The sequence below is a fragment of the Eubalaena glacialis genome, chromosome 13, assembly GCF_028564815.1.
Source record: "Eubalaena glacialis isolate mEubGla1 chromosome 13, mEubGla1.1.hap2.+ XY, whole genome shotgun sequence".
NCBI classification, from domain to species: domain Eukaryota; kingdom Metazoa; phylum Chordata; class Mammalia; order Artiodactyla; family Balaenidae; genus Eubalaena; species Eubalaena glacialis.
In genome coordinates, this window is record NC_083728.1 from 1945174 (window position 1) to 1962510 (window position 17337).

General features: G+C 66.6%; 1 protein-coding gene across 1 annotated transcript in view; it reads left to right on the plus strand.

The window, feature by feature from the left end:
* Positions 1–2559: 2559 nt before the first annotated feature.
* The window catches only part of LAMA5 (laminin subunit alpha 5), a 52682-nt gene continuing 37904 nt past the window's right edge, over positions 2560–17337 (plus strand). Inside the window, exons 1-3 of the mRNA XM_061207758.1 lie at positions 2560–2891; positions 7316–7468; positions 16775–16892. Coding sequence (XP_061063741.1) covers positions 2616–2891; positions 7316–7468; positions 16775–16892 — 547 coding nt within the window. The 5' untranslated portion in view covers positions 2560–2615. The remainder of the gene's footprint in view (positions 2892–7315; positions 7469–16774; positions 16893–17337) is intronic.

Sequence of the window (17337 nt, forward strand, 5' to 3'; positions counted from 1 at the left end):
GTGTGGGAGGAGAAAATGAATGCCAGTCCAGCTCCCTCTCCCTTGCTAACCACAGGCTCTTGACTGACCCCCGGACGTTGGAAACTGACCCCCAGTTTCCTAATTCATAAGTAGGAAAGGCAGCTGGGTGGCCCAGGAGTCAGAGCAAGATGGGAGACGCACTCGCTAGGCCATTTGGAAATGACTGGCTGGAAATGTGACGTGGGAAATGGGTCTCCCCCTCCAGCCCCGCTGACGACCTTCCCCTAGAACCACCACCTGCCAAGAGGTCAGTGTGTAGCCCGACTGGAATAACACCTCCATCCTCCATGCCGCCCACTCCTGCCCCAGCTGGGACACATAAGCTGGCCCAAGGTGGGGGCAGAGTGGGCACCTCACCCAGCCCCTTTCACCACATTCTCCTCTGCCCACTTCACCCACCCCCTCCCCCCAGGCCCGGGCCACCAGTTGCTCTGGGGCAGCTGTCTGCCAGGAAGCAGCTCGCCCAGGATTAACCCTCCTCGTGCTGGGCGCTCAGGCTGACTCAGCGCATTCTCGGGCAGCAGCCCCTTCCTCCCGCCTGCTCTGCGCCCTCGGACGGCGGAGACCTGGTCCCTAGGAGGCTCAGAGGGCTCCCACCCCTCACCTCTGCCCGCTGGTCCCTCCACGGGGGTTGGGAAGCCGACCTGGGGGGGTGGAGGGTGGGAGGTTGCCAGCCCCAGTCCCCAGGCTGACAGGTCCCCAGCTGTCAAGGGGGTGCCGGGGGCCAGAGTGCACTGCTGTGATGTGTGTGACAGGGGACCTCTGGGCAGTAGGGAGGGTGGGGCGGGGGCAGGTCAAATCCCCCATCTGGAAACCCTGCTACTGCCCAGAGGCGGCTCTCCAGCTGCTCCTCCCACGGGATCATAAATTAGCTGGTGAGCTGGCCCGTCTGCGTGGGGGACTCAGGATTCCAGCATGGCCTGTCGCCCCTCCCCCACCTTCTAGGCCAGCCCCTCCCCCACCCAGAGCCTCTCCAGCGGGGAACCACCTCTCCTCCCCCTCCCCCAGGTGGAGTTACAGAATTGCCCGGGAGCAGAGGGCGAGGAGAGGGGAGAGAAGAGGGAGGGTCATCCTGCTGCGTATTTCTCAACTCCTAGAGAAGCGGCAGTCCAGCCCCTTGGGATTCGGATTCGCAGGAGGCCAGGGACAGCCAGGAAGATGTGGCTAGTGGCGCAACCTTCCGGGAACAGCTGCTGGGGCAGAACTCCCACCAGGACCAGCTGGCTGCCACCCCACACATTTACTCGGCTCTCCAGGACTGTCCAGGGGGTCTCAAGTGGGACAGACACCCAGCTGGCCTGGCTCACAGACCGGGGGGAGCTGCCAGCCCGGCAGCTGCGCCTACCCCATCAGGGCTTCCCTTGAGGCCGATTTGGGCCAGGAGCTGGAGGGGAGGAGACCCAGTGGCCGAAGCCACCCAAACGCAGAATCAGCTGGGACACAATCCCGAGCTCAGGCCTCTACGTCCAATCCCATTTCCCCAGTGTCCTTGAGTGCCTGCCCTGAGCAGGAGGGTTCCACTGGCAGACAGAGATGGTGGGGTCCACAGTGCCCCAAAGCAGGGACCCCCCAGGCACAAGGGTTAGCGCACACCTGGCCCTGCGGCCCCAGCCCCCGCAGGTGCTCAATAGATGTCCTCCTTCACAGGCAATCTTCCTGGCACCGGCGGAGCCCTGAGTATCCTCCCTTCACTGCAGGGGGCCCCATGGGTCCAGTCCCTCCTGACCCACTTCCCTATTTTAGAGTATTTTTAAGCCAAACCCTGGGTAGGCGGGAGTCAGGTGGGATGGAATCTGACATGGCCCCCCCCCAGGGGGCCTCCCTGTCCCTCTGCAGATCGGATTCCCCCGCTACCACCGCCACTCACAGCTGACAGAGAGCACCTTCCCACACACCTGCTGGATGGGGCAGATATGGGGGCCAGTATGAGGGGTGAAAAACCAAAAACCGGCCGGGGAGAGGCGGCGAGGCTGCGCTGCGCTCCGGAGTTCACCCCCTCAATCCCGGGGGGACCCCAGCGACAGGGCTCCCAGGCTGCGGTCGCTCGGGTCGCTCTGCCAGTTCTGGGGTTGCGGGTGGGGCGGGGCCGGGCCGGGCCGTGGATGGGGCAGATGCCGGGGGCTGGACCCGGGGCGAGCGTGCCTGACTCCCGGCCGCGGCGCCAGACCCGGGGCCGACGGGGGCGCTCGGCCGCCGAGAGGTGCCCGAAGTTAGGGAAACAAAGAGCGGAGCCGCTGGACGGGGAAGAGAGGGCCGGCGCGCCCGGGGCCTGGGTGCCTGAGGGCGCGAGGGGGCCGCTATGGACCGGGAGCCACGCCCCGGGGGCCGCCGCGGCGTCGCGTTCCCACGGCCCGGCCCGAGGCCAGCAGGTGTCCCTTCCGAGAGGCCGGCCGGGCCGGGGTCCCAAGGGTTAAGGCGGCCGGCCGCCCCTCCCCCCGGCCTCCCCCGCCCCCTCCCCGGGGCGCGGGGCTCGGGCGCCCAGGCGGGCCGGGGCGGGGCCTGACGTCCGCAGGCGGAGCGAGCCGAGCCGGGCCGGGCGCCGCGCTGCAGACCCGCCAGGCTCCAGCCTCGCCCGCCGTCCCCTGAGCTGGAAGATGGCGAAGCCGGGCGCGCGGCCCCGCGGTTCCCGGGGCCCAGCGCCGCTGCTGCTGGCCGGGCTGGCGCTGCTGGGCGCGGTGCGGGCGCGGGCGGCAGCGGGCGGCAGCTTCAGCCTGCACCCGCCCTACTTCAACCTGGCGGAGGGCGCCCGCATCGCCGCCTCCGCCACCTGCGGCGAGGAGGCCCCGGCGCGCGGCGCCCCGCGCCCCACCGAGGACCTCTACTGCAAGTTGGTGGGGGGGGCCGGCGGGGACCCCAACCAGACCATCCAGGTGAGCGCAGGCCGCGGGTCGGGCGGGCCGGGCCGGGGTGGCGGGGCCGCCGGCGCAGGGCACGCACCGGGCTCGGACTCCGGAACTCCAGCCCGACTCGGCGAGGAGCCCCAGGGGCCGCGGAGAAGCCAGGTACGGACCGCGGCCCCCGCCGCCCGTCCCTACGCCCCGGTTCCGCCTTTCGGCAGACGGAAGGGACCCCAACTCGGCCCTTCGGGCTCAGCCAGAGAAGTGCGCGTGCCTCCGGGAAGGCGGCACGCAGCGGACCCGGGCGCGGCCGGCACCGCTCGAGTTCGGCGGCGGTGGCTGGCCGGAGGGGAGGGGCTGGTGCCTGGTCCCCAGCGGCCCCAAGTCCCGGGATCCCGGCGAGGGCGGGACTTGGCCTCCCCGGCCGGCTGCCTGTGGGGTGGAGGCGGACCACTCCGCCTTCCCCCGGGACAGGCTGGAACCTGCTGGAGACGGGATGGGACGGGGACGGGGACGGGGACGGGGATGGGGCGGGAGGGGCCAGACACAGCTCTCGCTCCCGCGGGTCTAGGGAGTCGGTGGGACCCTCAAGGTGGGAGGGGAACAAACGGAGGGATTTTTAACTGAGGATGGGAACACAGACCGGCTGCCGCTCTGCCTGGGGCGATAGGGTCTGCTCCAGAGGCTCCCTGACACCCCGTGCTAGGCCCATCCTCCCACCCCTGCCAAACCTGAGGGAGAGTCTGGGGGCCCCAAGGCTGTTGTAACCTGAGCCTCAGCCTCCGGGGACTTGCTGCCACCTTCCCGGTAGGAGAGGCTGGGGGAGGGAGGAGGTAGTTGGAGAGTAGAGTGATGGGGTGGGTGATGAATGAGGGAGCCTCAGCTGGGGCCCCTTCACTGCCGCCTGCCCACTCCCCTTGCCCCCCCCACCCAGGGAGGGAGGAGTGAGAGGGGGCCCTGGTGCAGCAGAGCCATCCGGGACAGAAATGTCACCTCCCGCCGGTTCCCGGACACACTTCTCTGGACCCATGCTCTCCTCAAAGCCCTGTACAGCTGAGCAGGAGGTCTCAAGCCCACGTCTCAGGTGGGGAAACGGAGGCCTGTAAAGCCCCAAAGCCAGACTAGGATCTGGCTGGGGTGAGCGGGGGCGACCTGAGACCCCAGTACGGGCCCTTAGTGCCTCTGGGTGACATCAAAGGGGACAGGTGGAGGGGAGGAGCTTGTGGGGGGGGGTCTCCAAAGCTGCTTAGAGGGCCTGGCTCAGTCCTGGCCACCCCTCCTAGATGCTCAGCTGGGATTCCGCAGCTAATCGGCCCAGGCTCCAAGCCATCTCCCTGTTGGAGAGAGTCTCCCTGTTGCCCACCTGTGCTGCCTGGCCCAGGCCCTTGAGGAGGGGCAGCTGCGTGGATCCTTGAGGGAGAGGCCATTTATTACCACCTCCTAGTGCTTAAAGGAGCAGCACAGGAGCTGGTGGCCTGGGGTCAAAGGCCTTCTCCTTAGCTGTGTGGCTCCCCCGCCCCAGCCTCAGGCTCCTCATCTGTAAAATGGGAACAACGTGAGGGCCGGCCTCACCCGAAGTTGTGAGTTTGGCCTGAGGGGCCGGGGAAGCTGTCCGTCACACAGTGACCACTTGGCAAGTGGCAGTGGCTGTGCGTTGCAAGCAAGGGGGCCCTGAGTGAGAACTTCAGCCCTGCCCTCCCAGCTCACAGTTTAGCAAGTTAGAGCTGAAGCCTCTCTTTGAAACTCTGTAGCGCTCAGCCATTGCACCCCTGTGCTGAGGCTGCCAGGGCAGAAAGACCAGCCAGAAAGGCTGAAGGCCAACCTTGGTCAAGTTGCTGGACCCACTGGAGCCTCTGCCCTGTCCTCTTGGGGGATGGGATCTGCTCACCGCCCTGCCTTCCTGTTGGGTTGGTGTTTGGGCCTTGCCCACAGACACTGGAGCTGAGTGGCCAGGCGCACCTCCCTGTCCCAAGAGCCCAGTCTTTTGGGTGGATCAGGGAGGACGTGGGCCCAAGGCTGCAGGCCAGCAGCTCCCAGGGCCCCCTGGGACAGAAGCTGGCCGGGGGCACGCCACCCGGGGTGTGGAATGAGCCATGCTGGGCATCGGGGCAGCTAGGGCAGGCAGAGGGCACCTTGGGAGTCCGGCCCTGCGACTTCAGGTGGGCAGCGGAGGAATTCTGGGCTGGCCCCAGCCCCGCAGGGGAAGTCGGGGGCTCGGCTGCCAGCGTGGTGACTCACCGGGAGGGGAAGTCCTTATCACTGCTCCTTGCTTCCTCGCTCTGTTCCTGGCAGGACCCTCTGCAGCAGAGGGGCGGAGAGAGGCTGCTTTCCCCAGCCCCATCCGCCAGGCAGAGAGGTCGGCAGTGACCACGTCACTCAGCGGTCCCGCTGCGGCCACGTGGGGAGTAGAGTCACCTTCCCCCGATTCTCTGGGTGGACCTGAGCAGACACGTCCCTTGGCTCCCTTGACCAAGGGAGCCTTCTTTGGAAGGCCCACCCCAGCCAGATGGCCCTACCCACCACCTCTGAGAAGCCTCCCAGCTCCGCCAGGCCCCAGACAGCCCACACGCACGTGCTTAGCGCTCTCGGTGAGCCTCTCTGAGCCCCTCCTCTGCTCTCCCTCTGGCAGCTCCCACAGGTCTGGGAGCCAGAGCCCGGGTTCCAGTTTGGGGTTCCGCATTTGAGCTGGTAGTATGGGCTGCACAGATGGTGGCCTTTTTCTGGGTGTCCTCCATTGCTCCAGCCCCTCGGCGTGGCACCTCTGGGTGGCGGCCTCAGGGAGGCAGTTAAGAACGAGGCAGGTGCACCTCCCCCCACCCCCCAGGAGGCAGTAAATGGAGAATTGCTAATAGCCAGACAATTCCACCTCTCCTGTGGTAGAATAAATAAAGCACAGTGATGGGGCCGGAGTTGTCAGGTCAGCCTCTTGGGTGGTCTGGAGCTCTGGGGCTCTGCTGAGGAGGTGACAGCTGAGCTGGAGGACAAGAGTTCAGGGTGCCAAGGCCCCAGGCAGGAACAGGGTAGAGATGGGGTCAGCCAAAGCACCCAGCACGAGGGGTCCTGGGAGCCCGCTGGATGGGAGGCTTGGCGTCTGAGTCTGTTGCCTTCTGGTCTCTCCATCCTGGGCGCACCGAGGAAGCCAGGAGCACGTGTGTCCGCGCCATGCGTATATGGAGGCTTGGGGGCTCTCTGTGGCTGCCGGGCCTGGGAGTGGGGCAGGGCATCTCCCACGCTCCCACCTCTGACTCCTAGGACAAGGTCTGGCCCCCTGGGAGGCTGGGAGGGGTGGAGCGGCCGCATTTCCCAGACGTGGCCTCTCTGGGCCTCAAACAATGCCAAGTCTCCGAGGGCCGCCTTTGTGTGCAGAGGGACAGCAGGTCTGGTTTCCTCTGGGGTGGGAGGTTGGGCCTCCACCGGGCCAGCAGCCAGGGCCCAGCTCTGCCTCTACCCCCGCCCCCAAAGCTTTCAGCACCTATTCCTCCCCCACGGGGACAGCAGGCCAGGATGATGCTGGGAGCCCCCTCTTCCCCGAGGACAGGGCCCCGGCAGGTGGCTGGGCCGTGACAGAAGCAGCTGCCAGGCCCCGTGTGGGATCCGTTAATCCTACAGTGGCCGAGGCAGGTGCCAGCATCGCCCCCACTCTTCACACTGGGGCGCTGAGGCTCAGCCGCTGCCGTGACCTGGCCCAGTCCCAGGGCTCGGAAGTGGCAGAGCCAGGAGGTCCAGGCCTCGTCTGCTGGCTGCCCACGTGCCTCCACTCTGGGGCCTGTCCCCACAGGCCGCCGAGATGGCTTAATTCCACCTCTCTGGAGACCCTAATCCAGATGGCTCTGGGTGAGAGTCTGGTGGGGAGGTTTGGGGGATGAGCTGGTGGAGGTGGCGACGGGCTCACATCGGGCCTGGGCCTTCCGGCTGTAGCCCCACCTTCCTTCCTCTTTAGGTCCCCCCCAGGCCCCATCCTGCAAGAGCCCTTCTGAAGCCCCCTGCAGTGGCTGGTGGTTGGGGGGCGGGGGTGGGCGAGAAACGTGTGACTTGCCCCTTGACCGTGCTCTTACCCCCTCAGCTCCAGCTACATTGGCTTTCTTGCTGTTTGCTCCTTGTTTGCTCTCCCTGTCCCAGGGCCTTTGCACAGCCAGCCCCTCTGCCTGGAGCACACCGCCCCCTTATGGTGTAGGCCTCAGATGCCACCTCCTCAGGGAGGCCCGCCATGTTTTCCCACCTGCAGCGGGTGCCCTGCTCCCTCCTTGCTCTCTCGTTTCCTCTGTAATGGGTGTGATCATCTCTCACATGAACCGTATCCCAAGTTGAGAATGTGTATTTGCTCTCAGTGTGTATTTGCCAGGTGAATGAGTGACTGGCGCACAAGGGTCCACAGATTGGGGGTGCGGCCAGTGTGATGGGGTGGGAGGGTGACCAGAGGGGTAAGGGGTCCCATCTGACCGCCCCCTCCCCTACAGGGCCAGTACTGCGACATCTGCACGGCTGCAAACAGCAACAGGGCGCACCCTGTGAGCAACGCCATTGACGGCACGGAACGCTGGTGGCAGAGCCCACCACTGTCGCGCGGCCTGGAGTACAATGAGGTCAACGTCACCCTGGACCTGGGCCAGGTAGAGTCCCTTTTTCGCCTGCTGCAGCCTGACCCCTATGTCCCTGGCCAAAGGGCTCACCGTGGGGCGAGGACCAGAAGGCGAGGTGTCCACCCAGAGTGAGCTTGGGAGGCTGGGCAGAGGCTGGGCACAGACGGGCTGCTGGTGGCAGGCCCATACAGACGGAGGCGTGGCACTGGGCACCTTCCGTTTGTTTTCTCAGCATCCTCGTGGTGCACAGGGAGAGAGGGGTGCCGGATGGGGGGCTTACCAGAGGTCACATGGAGAGTTAGGGTGAGGGGCGCTAAGGGGACAACACGGAGGTGGGGCTGAAATGCTGTGAGCCCTGGTGTTTACTCTGAGGAATTCCTCTGCAGGGAGCCAGGCTCCACTGGTGGGAGTGGGAGGGGCTCCAGGAATGCAGAGGAGGCCAGAGGAAGTGGACATTCCTAGGATACCTGTGCTGCAGAGGCCACCGAGGGGTTAGGTGTGCCTGCCCAGGCCCCTGCACAGGCAGGGGTGGGGGGTGGGAGCCAGGCGTTTCCCAGTGACAAACGAGCCCCCCTTGGTGGACCTGGGCTGCGTCCCACTCCCCATGTGACATTGTTAGGCGCCGGTCCTTGGTATCCTGGCCTGTGAAATGGGCCAACAGTCCTGATGCCTCCTTGGATGGGGTGGGGGAGGGGGAGGTAGATGAGGCCAAACCCAGAAGCGGCCAGCTCTGGGCCTGCCTGGGAGTTGGGCTACAAGGTCGATCCTGCTAGACCTCACCTCCACCCCCTTCCCTGTTCATGGGGCCAGGGAAGGAGCACTAGACCGTGAGTCCAGGGACCTGAGTTCAGGCCAGCTTTGCCACGGTCCCGGTGTGTGACCTGGTGGGTCTCTGCTCCTTGCTGAGCCTCCATCCCGCTGTCGTCCTGAGGGCATTCGAGGAGAGGTGGTGAAGCATCTCCTGTGAGCCTGGCTGGAGGGGCGGGCCCTGCGGGCAGGTTCAGGGGACAGTGTTGGGTGCCTCTTGCCCCAGCCCGGAAGCCTGCCGGCCTGGCCTGGTGGGCAGGTGGGCAGTGAGGGTGTGGGTTCGAGTCCCAGTAAGTGGCCGGGGATTTCCGGGGGGCCATGGGTTATCTGTTAGGCCCTGGGAGGGGCTGCCCATCGGGCCCTGCCTGCGGCTCCGGGGCTGGTGGTGCTGCCTGGCCCAGGTCTGGGTGGGGCTGGGCCGATTTCGCTTCAGCTCACTGGGCTTTCACCGCATCTGTGCTCTCCTTCCCCCTGGAGGCTGGGAGGGACCTCAGCAACCCTGTGTGCCCCCCGGGTGCCCCTCTCTCTGGCACTGCCACGGGTGGGGGGGGTGTGCCCGTGGGAGGGGGAGGGGGAAGTGGGTTCTGCCCTTGCCCCAGGGTCAATCGGGGGAACTTGTGCTGAGCTGCTGGGCCCTTCTCGCCCCTCCTCCCCCGTGGACAAGCCTGGCCAGACTAGGGCAGGGCAAGGGCCCTTGCTGGGGGCACAGTGGCCTGGTCTCCATGACAACCCCAGGGTGGCCCGGAGCAGGTGGGCACAGTGCCCTCCCGGGGTGCAGTGGATGGGGCCGAGGAGGAGCTCGGGTGGCGCTCAGCTCCCCCGGCTCTGTGGCCCCTGAGGCTTGGTGTCCACATGTAGGAAGTGGGCCAGCGAGGCGGAGGCAGGCGGCACGTCTGCTTTGTAGACTGGGCCTGGGCCGGGGAGAGGGTTTCACTGTGTACACCCTGCTCCTCCAAGCCGCAGTTTCCCCGACTGTAAAATGACGCAAATGTAAAAGGACTCAAATGACTTTGTAGACTGGGCCTGGGCCATTTCCAGCCCAGTTAGGGGGGGAGACTGACCCATCCATCCACCTAGCCATTCTTCCTCTCTCCCTGCCCCCCATCCTTCCTTCCTTTTTGCCACCCACCCATCCACTCGTCCATCCACCAGCCCATCCACCTAACATCCATTCATCCACCAACGCTTCTTTCCATCTGCTCGACCCTCCCTCCTCCCTCCTCTCTTCCTTCCCCCCTTTACTGACTTCCCAAAGCCCCCATCTTGGTTGGGCCAGGGGGCTGCCAGCCTTGGTTGGGGTGGGAGCTGGTGAGCATGGGGGGTGCCCACCAGTGTGCTTTAGAGTTGGGTGGAGCGGAAGGGCCCAGTTTCCAGCTCCGTGGGCGAGAGAGCTCTCTTTCCGGGGCATGTTTCTGAGCCACTGTGGAATTTCAGGGGAGACTTCCGCATTCACCACCTTCCCTTTCGGAAAAGGAGCTTGTTGCCCCTTCCTCCCTTGGCCACTGTGTGACGACTGGGTCCCTTCAGGGTGCCCTGCTCACGGGGGTCGGGGACAGAGACCAGGTCCTGCGTTGGCCGAGGAGCCCCACGTGGGGTAGGCGGTAGGGGAGGACGGAGGTGGCGCGGGCTGGAGCACTGGGCGGGAGGCGTCTCGGAGGAGTGGGCCCGACTTGTCCGGCTGGCCCTCATAGGGGCCCAGGGGTCTGTATCCTCAGGTGCCCCCAGGTCTGGTGACGGCAGCAGCTGGGCCCCGCCGTCAGACAGGATGTCCCCAGGCAGGGCAGGACCCTCTGAGCACACTCCCTGGGGCAGATGGGGAGAGAGGCCAAGTGGGAGGGGCCTGGCTAAGCCAGTTCAACCCTGGGGGCTCCCTTGCTTTGGGGCTGGGCCGTCGCTGGAGGCGCAGGTCCTGGGGTGGGGCTGGGGCTTCTGTGAGGAAGCGGGCTGAGTGGGCAGTGGGGCTGGGCACTCCCAGTGCAGCGGCTGCCAGGGGCCTTTGTTCTGGGAGCTGGAGCGGATGCCCCGGGAAAGCGGGGCGGGGCGGCGGGGGCAGCTGGCCCTGGGCATCAGGAGGACTTCCTGCCCCGGGGAGGACAGAGCGGGCTGCGTGCAGCTCCTCCTCACCCCTGGGGGGTGGAGCAGGGGCTGCTGGGGCCTGGTCCCTGCGGCGTCCGCCTGTGCTGGGGCCTTGGCAGCCTGCTCACTCTCTCTTCCGGTCACGCCTCATCCCGTTCTGACCTTCCCCGTTCCAGGGTGGGTGAGGGCCGTTGGACCCTCTTCCCCCCCATTTTGCAGATGGAGAACCAGGCCCCAGGAGCAGAGACCTGGCGGGAAGGGCACGGAGAGGTCTAGGCCTTTGCTCTTGCCCTGCTCGCCATGTGGGTCTCGGCCAGGAACCCTCAGACCTGAGAGAACTGAGCTGTAGGTCTGAGGATTGCGGGCTGCTGGCCTCGGAAGGGGGTTCTCCAGAGCGGGAAGTCTCCACGGCTGGTGACTGAGGGGACACTTGCCCGAGTCCCAGCAGTGGCCTGTCCTCCCAGGGGGCGCAGCGGGTTCTTGCTTCTCTCCTGGGTCCTGCCCGCCTCAGCCTCCCCATCGCGGAGCCTCACCCGTCCACGTAGCCCGGTGGTCTTAAGGAGCTGGGCAGGGTTAGGGCTGGCCCTGGGGGGCGTCCCCCACCCTCTCCAGACACCCGCTTCCTGGCCTGGCCATGGGGAGGGGCTCTCCCCAGCAGCCCCCGCCCCTCACCTGCGGGCCCGCAGCCCTCATTCCCTAGATGCAGGTGAGGAATGCAGATCCCCTGCCAACCGTGGGCTGTGTTTTCTTCTCCCCCCCGGGGTGGGGCATCCCCTTGTCCCAGTCCTGAGAGGCCGGGGCTGGAGGGGAGTGGCCTGGAGACCAGGTTGGGGGGTACAGCGGGGGTGGAGGGGGTGAGATGCAGAGCGAGGCTGGGCTGGCGGTGGAGTGTAGGCTGGGGGAGTTGGGTGTGAGGCCAGAAAGTGTTGGTTGGGGAACTCTAGAAATGCCAGGGTCGGGGGTCTGCCCTCCCTGGGGGACAGCGGGGAGGCGGGGGGGCGCCAGCTGCCCCCCAGCGCGTGGGGGTATGTGCAGCGCCTGGGGAGACAGCGCCAGTGTGGAGGAGAGGCCGGGCTTGGCAGGGCCAGGCCGTCTGTGCCTCGGTTCCCTCCTCTAGGTGCGGGCGCAGAGAGCACCTGCTGGGGCCTTGACGCCGCGCTGAGGGCCCCGGACGTGCTGGCTGTTTTGTGGCCGGGATGCTCCGTGCACGTCCGCCCTGCCCGTCCCGGTTCTGGGCCATGCACCCTCCAAGCGGGCCTGCTCGGGGCTCCCCGGGCGGGCCTCCTGGTCCTGGCATGCCCGCCGGTCTGCTGGGTTATGAGGTCATGGTCACTGGCCTGGCTGTCCAGACCTAGCTGGGCACTCGGCCACGTGGCCAGTGCCCCAGGACGGTCAGCGGGGTGGCTCGAGGGAAGCGGCAGGAAGTGTGGTTGGGCTGGCCAGGCTCTAGCTGCAGGGCCCAGCAGCCAGGACAGGTGCAGGGGCTGGGCCGGAGGTGGCCCCTTGAGCTGGGCTCCCGCAGAGGAGAGGGCGGAGCGTCCGGGAAGGCCTCCCCACCGAGGGTCCTCGGGCCGGCACAGGCCCCACCTCTCCTCATGGGAACCGCGAGACCCTGCCTCTCTCTGCTTCTCGCTTTGCTCGGAGGATGCGGGGCCGGAGGGGCCACCCATGCCCGGGGCGGGGGGCCGTTCGTCCTCGGTCCCCTGGCCATCCTGGCACACTCGTCTGCTCACGCTGGGCACACACAGACACCCCCGCCACCCCACACTGACTCCCCCAGGCTCTGGTGGCCCCCAAGGCTTCTGTCCTCTGTCTGCTTTTAAACAAATGCCATGGCGTTGGTTTCTGGCCATACAGCTCACACCTGAGACTAAACTGTTTGGGTGTCGGGGTCCCCTTGGGATAAACTCCACTTCCTGCGGCCTGGGACTGACCATCTGGCCTGACCTGGGCCAGGCTGTAGGGAGGATGGGGTGGGGGCAGGGCCTAAAAACCCCCCTTCAAGGCAGGGGGCCCAAGACAGCCCCTGGGCGGTCGAGGGGGCGGGTCTCTGAATCCCCCCAGGCCCAGCTCCGTTGAGGTGCTGGGCCACATGGGCATTTGCCCTTCACTCTAGCTGGTGAACTCCTACAGAGCCGTCGGAGCCCTTCCACCCCCACCCAGCCCCTGAAAGTCCCCCTGCTCTGCTCCACACACCTGTGTGTTGGGCTCCCGGCCCCGCAGTCAGGGTCCCTGGGGCCTCTGCCTGCCCTCTCTACATTTCAACGTTTTATTTTTCTTTCCAGCAGTGGCTCTTCCACTCTGGGAGTTGCATCCACATGTGGCCTGTTTTCAGGCTCCTGTCGTGTGGGTGGCCATTCTTATTTACCCAGTTGGGGGCCTGAGTAGACACGCCTGCCTGGCCGGCCCCCCTGCTGCAGCGTTCCTCTTTATCGAGGCTTCCAGATGGGGTCTCTGCAGAGAGGGCCAAACCTGGGGGTGCCGGGTCAACTGGATTCAGCACACAGGGCCCTGAAGGCCGGCCCAGCAGTCTGGGGTGGAGGGTCCAGGAGGGTGGGGAGCCGTCCCGGACGCCTCATCTAGGAGGGGCTTCCTGCCGCCGCCCAGCCACGGCCTGGGACCCTGGCCCGTCCCTGGGAATCGGCACGGGGCCCTGCTTCCTGCGGGGCCAGGGCTGAGTCACACGCTGCCTGGTGATTCATGCCGCCTGGCCCAGCGGTTGGGGGCTGGGCCCCTCCTTCCCCAGGCAGGGGCACAGGGCCTGGCCTGGGGCTCCCCAGCCCTGAGATGGGCCAGGGCAGAGGGGGCGTGCGCTGGCCCTGATGACCTTATGCTCCCAGGTGCTCCAGCCCCAGCCCAATCCCTGGGACGTAGGTGTCTGAGCCCAGGAGGCTGCCGACCAGCGGTCACCTCCTGCACCCCCATCCCTGGGGCTACAGAGACCCTCACGGGGACTGCAGCACCGGTTTCCTCTCTAGCCCTCCCTGTATTTTCTGACTCCAGCCCCGCCCATGTTCGCTCCCCTCCCCACACCTCTGCCTCTGGGCACCAGTGTGTGTGGTGTGGCTCTGGGTGGTGTCTCTGCGGCATCCCTGCCAGGTGGTTGCCAGCTTCTGCTGGCCTCTTCCCTTTCAAGACTTTCAGAGCCTTCACACCATTTTGAAAGGGCCTCAACCCTGAGCCCTGGTCTCTGACTTCTGCTGTGTTTGTCCCACTGCCCCATGCCCACCCAGGGCCATCTAGTCACTGAGGCCTGGGACCCACCCTGGGCCCCCAGCTCTGGCCCCAGGGCTCTGCAGCCTCCTGCCACCCCCCCGCCAGGCGGCGGCCACGGGGCGGATCCCCTCCCGGGCGAGCCCTGGCCCTCCGAGGTCAGGCTGCGTGTGGGGGCCGTCAGGGGAGCCGTGGCCGAGAGGCGGGTCCGGCTGCTGTCCTGGAGACGTGCCTGCCCCAGAATAGCCAGATTTTTAAAAATAACTCAGGAGGCTTTTGTTTGGCTTTTGCTTTAAAAGACTTTTTTTCCTTTTGCACAGAACTCTGTAGCAGCGGGAAAGGTCAGCTGGCGTTGGCAGCCGAGTGGAGCCGAGTGGAGCCGAGCGGGCAGGGGTGGCATGGGGAGGGCCGTGTCCAGGGAGGCCAGGGGTCTGCTCCCGCTCCTGGGTCACGCCCAGGGTGGCTGTGTGGCCCTGGGAACCAGGACCAGGTTGGGGAGAGATGGGGAGAGCTGAGCGCATGCCTTCCCGTCACTCCAGCCTGGGCTGGAGCCCCTGTGTGACAGCCAGATGACCAGGTGGACAGATGGACAGAAGGCAAGGGTCTTCCTTGGAGCACACCCAGCGTGCTGGCCTGGGGGCGGAAGTTTCCATACTGCCCGTGTCCTGCCCGATTAGCATCTCCGAGTCAATATTTGTGCAAGTGCTCTCAGCTGGGAAAAATGCGACCGGCCCCGTCGACCTGGGGGAGGGACAGAGCTGGCCAGCGGAGGGTGCAGCCTGGTGGCCTCGCTCAGGGAAAGGCGGGGGTGGGCCCCAGGGGCCTCGGCAGGAGGCTTTAATCTCCTTGGGGGCCTTCAGTGCGGGCCATGCTGCCGCCCCCAGAGCAGCCTATGTCCACGTCCACTGCACACCCAGGCCCCCCACGCCGCCATGCCCCCCTTTCTCACGAAGACCCCTCCTGGCACAGGGGCCATCTGAGATCCCCAGGGCTCCCTGGAATGCCTGAGAGTTGGCCAAATTGCCTGCTGGGTGTAGGGTCCATCCCCCCAGAGGCTTGAGCCCCTCCCCTGACCGGGCAGGGCAAAGTGGAAGATGACCTCAAGGTCTGGCAGTGGGTGAATAGGCCCTCATTCCCCCCCAACACCCAGGGAAAGGCCTCTCTTGGCCTGACTTGGGCCCCTCCCTGTAATCGCCAGGCCTTCCGGGAAGGGCAGGACTCAGACTGGGCGTGTCTCAGGGTCCCAGGACCTTACGCCCCCTGCCCCCCGCCCCACCCTGCCACGCCTGGATTCTTAGCAGGCTGGCCTCCTGAGGGATGGGGCCACGAGGTGTCCATGCTCCCTCCACTGTCCCTCGAGGGGGTCGTCACAGCGGCTTCAGGCTGACCAGGGGTAGGGGGTGACTGTGCGCCTTGGGCGGCCCTGGAGGGGATCCCCGCTCTGCCCCATGTGGCCACAGGTTCGGGGCCTGGCTGGCTGACCGAAGGTCAGCTGGTCCGGGGCAGAAGTCCAGAGCAGTGGACACCAGGAGGGAACCTGCTCCCCTGGGCTGGGCAGGGCCCCACTGAGGGGACGGTGGGCGGCCGGAGGCGTGACGTTGCCCTCAAGGCTGGTGGGCAGTTCAGAGCCCACCTGGGGGTGCCCCTGTGAGCAGGTCTGGCATGGGGGTGTGAGCTGGGGGTCTCCAAGGGGAGCACAGGCGCCGTCCATGGATGGCGTGCTCACTAACTGTGTCTCTGCCCCTCATCTGGGGCCCCCACTCTGCCCGTGTGCAGGGCGGGTGCCCGGGTCTCCCACTGGACCTGCCCGGGTCTCCTTGGAGCCCAAACTTCACGCACAGAGACCAGCCTGGACGATGGCCCCGTCTTCGGCTTTGGGGCGGGGGAGGGGTTCACTGGCCCTCAGAGCTGTTGAGGTCTGGAAACCACAGTCCCTACTTCGTGGTCACCGTGTAGGGCAAGCTGAGCTGGGTGGGCACCAGGGTGCTACCCCCAGAGGTGTGGGGGGGGCACAGCCGATGTGCGCTCTGCTCACGTGCCCACCCTCTCCGGGGTCTCGGTGGCTCATCATCGAGGCCACAGGCAGGGCAGGTGCTTCTGCCTGAGCCCATGGGCTGTTCTCAGCGGCCCCAGAGCCCTTTCCTCGGGCCTGTGCCAGGTGGGGCTGGGGGCCCCAAAGCTAAGACCTGCCAGGCTGCAGGGCTGGGGAGCAGTCAGCCAAGGAGGGGCCCCACCAAGCCCCCAGGGGCACAGGACACGGGGACATCCAGGGATGCTGACCTCTGGCCAGGAGGAGAAGAGAGACGAGGGATGGGCACCTCCCTGGGAGTGAGGTCAGGCCGAGACCCAGGGAGAGAGCAGCAGGTGGGCCCTGGGGGGTTCTGGACGCCTCTGGAAGAGCAGCCTCCCCGCTCCCTGGCCAGGTGCTCCCCCAACAGGCCGGGGGTGGGTTGGCAGGGTTTCCCCACGCCAGCTTTGGGAGGGCCCGTTTTTGTCTGTCTCCCCGCTGGGGGCTCCTGACAGCTGGGGGCTCCTGACAGCGGCAGGCAGAGGCTGGGCCCTGGTTGCTCCATGCTGGCTGCCCCTGCAGGCCGGTCAGCGGGTGAAACGGGCAGGTCCTGAGTTGGCTCTGAAGATGATGGGGGCGGTGACCAGGGTGAGGCCGTGACGGGGGCCCCCCATCCCAGAACAGGGGTTCACCGGCCTGCTGTGCGAGGAGGCCAGGCCCCTGGGAGCTTGGGACACTGTCTGGCCACCTTCCCAGGCCGGCCACCAGAGCTCTGGGGACAGTGGGATGAGCTCCTGCCTCGGCCTTGCCCAGCCCCACTGCCCGGGCCCAGGAGACAGGCTGCCCGTGTGTGCCCCGTCTGACTCCAGTTGCTGTCAGGCCCGTGTGCAGCCTCACAGCAGGGCTCTCCAAGCTCCTGAGGGGGGGCTGGGGAGGCAGGTGGGGCTGGGCCCTAAGGCACCCCCAGGCCCAAGAGGGGAGCCCTCCGGAAATGCTGGGTTCCGCCGGTCACCTTTGTGTCCTGGTGCAGGCCTCAGTGGCCAGGGGCCAGCCAGTAAGCGAGGGGCTGTTCCCTGAGCCAGTCGGCCCTCTCACCTGGGTGTGCCTGGCCCTTGAGGGCAAACACACAGATGTCCACTGTGAGCCCCGCCTCACGGGGTGGGCCTGGCCCTCCAGGTATGGGGGGGCCCAGGTGGCATGGAAGGGACGTCCATACACTCACTGCCCCACAGGTTTTCCACGTGGCCTACGTGCTCATCAAGTTTGCCAACTCCCCTCGGCCAGACCTCTGGGTGCTGGAACGGTCCATGGACTTCGGCCACACCTACCAGCCATGGCAGTATTTCGCCTGTGAGTCTCCCGGCGCCAGGGGTGTCCCCTGGGGTGGGCCGCATGCTCTCTCAGGGTCTCCGGACAGCAGGGAGCCCTCACGCCCAGCTTCTGCGTGGGTCAGGGCTGTCGGGTGCATGTCCCCGAAGGCTGGTGGGGGTTCGGTGGCTTGTGTCCCTGAAACGGGCACGGCTGGGTCCAGGGGCCCTCGGTACTGGGAGTCTCTCGTGCCATCTCCAGGTTCACTCTGGACTGGCCTTATGCTCCGGCAGCTCCTGAGGTGACAAAGGCGGCCAGCTGAGCTGCCCGGTCAGGAGAGCACGGGAGCCCTGCACCCCTGCTCACTGGCTGGCCGTTCCATGTGCCACCCTGACAGATCATGTCGATGGGGACGCTTCGATTGGGCGGGCCTGGGACACGTGTCCCCCCCAAACTCCAAGGCCCGAGAGTGAGTGCGGGGCGGCCA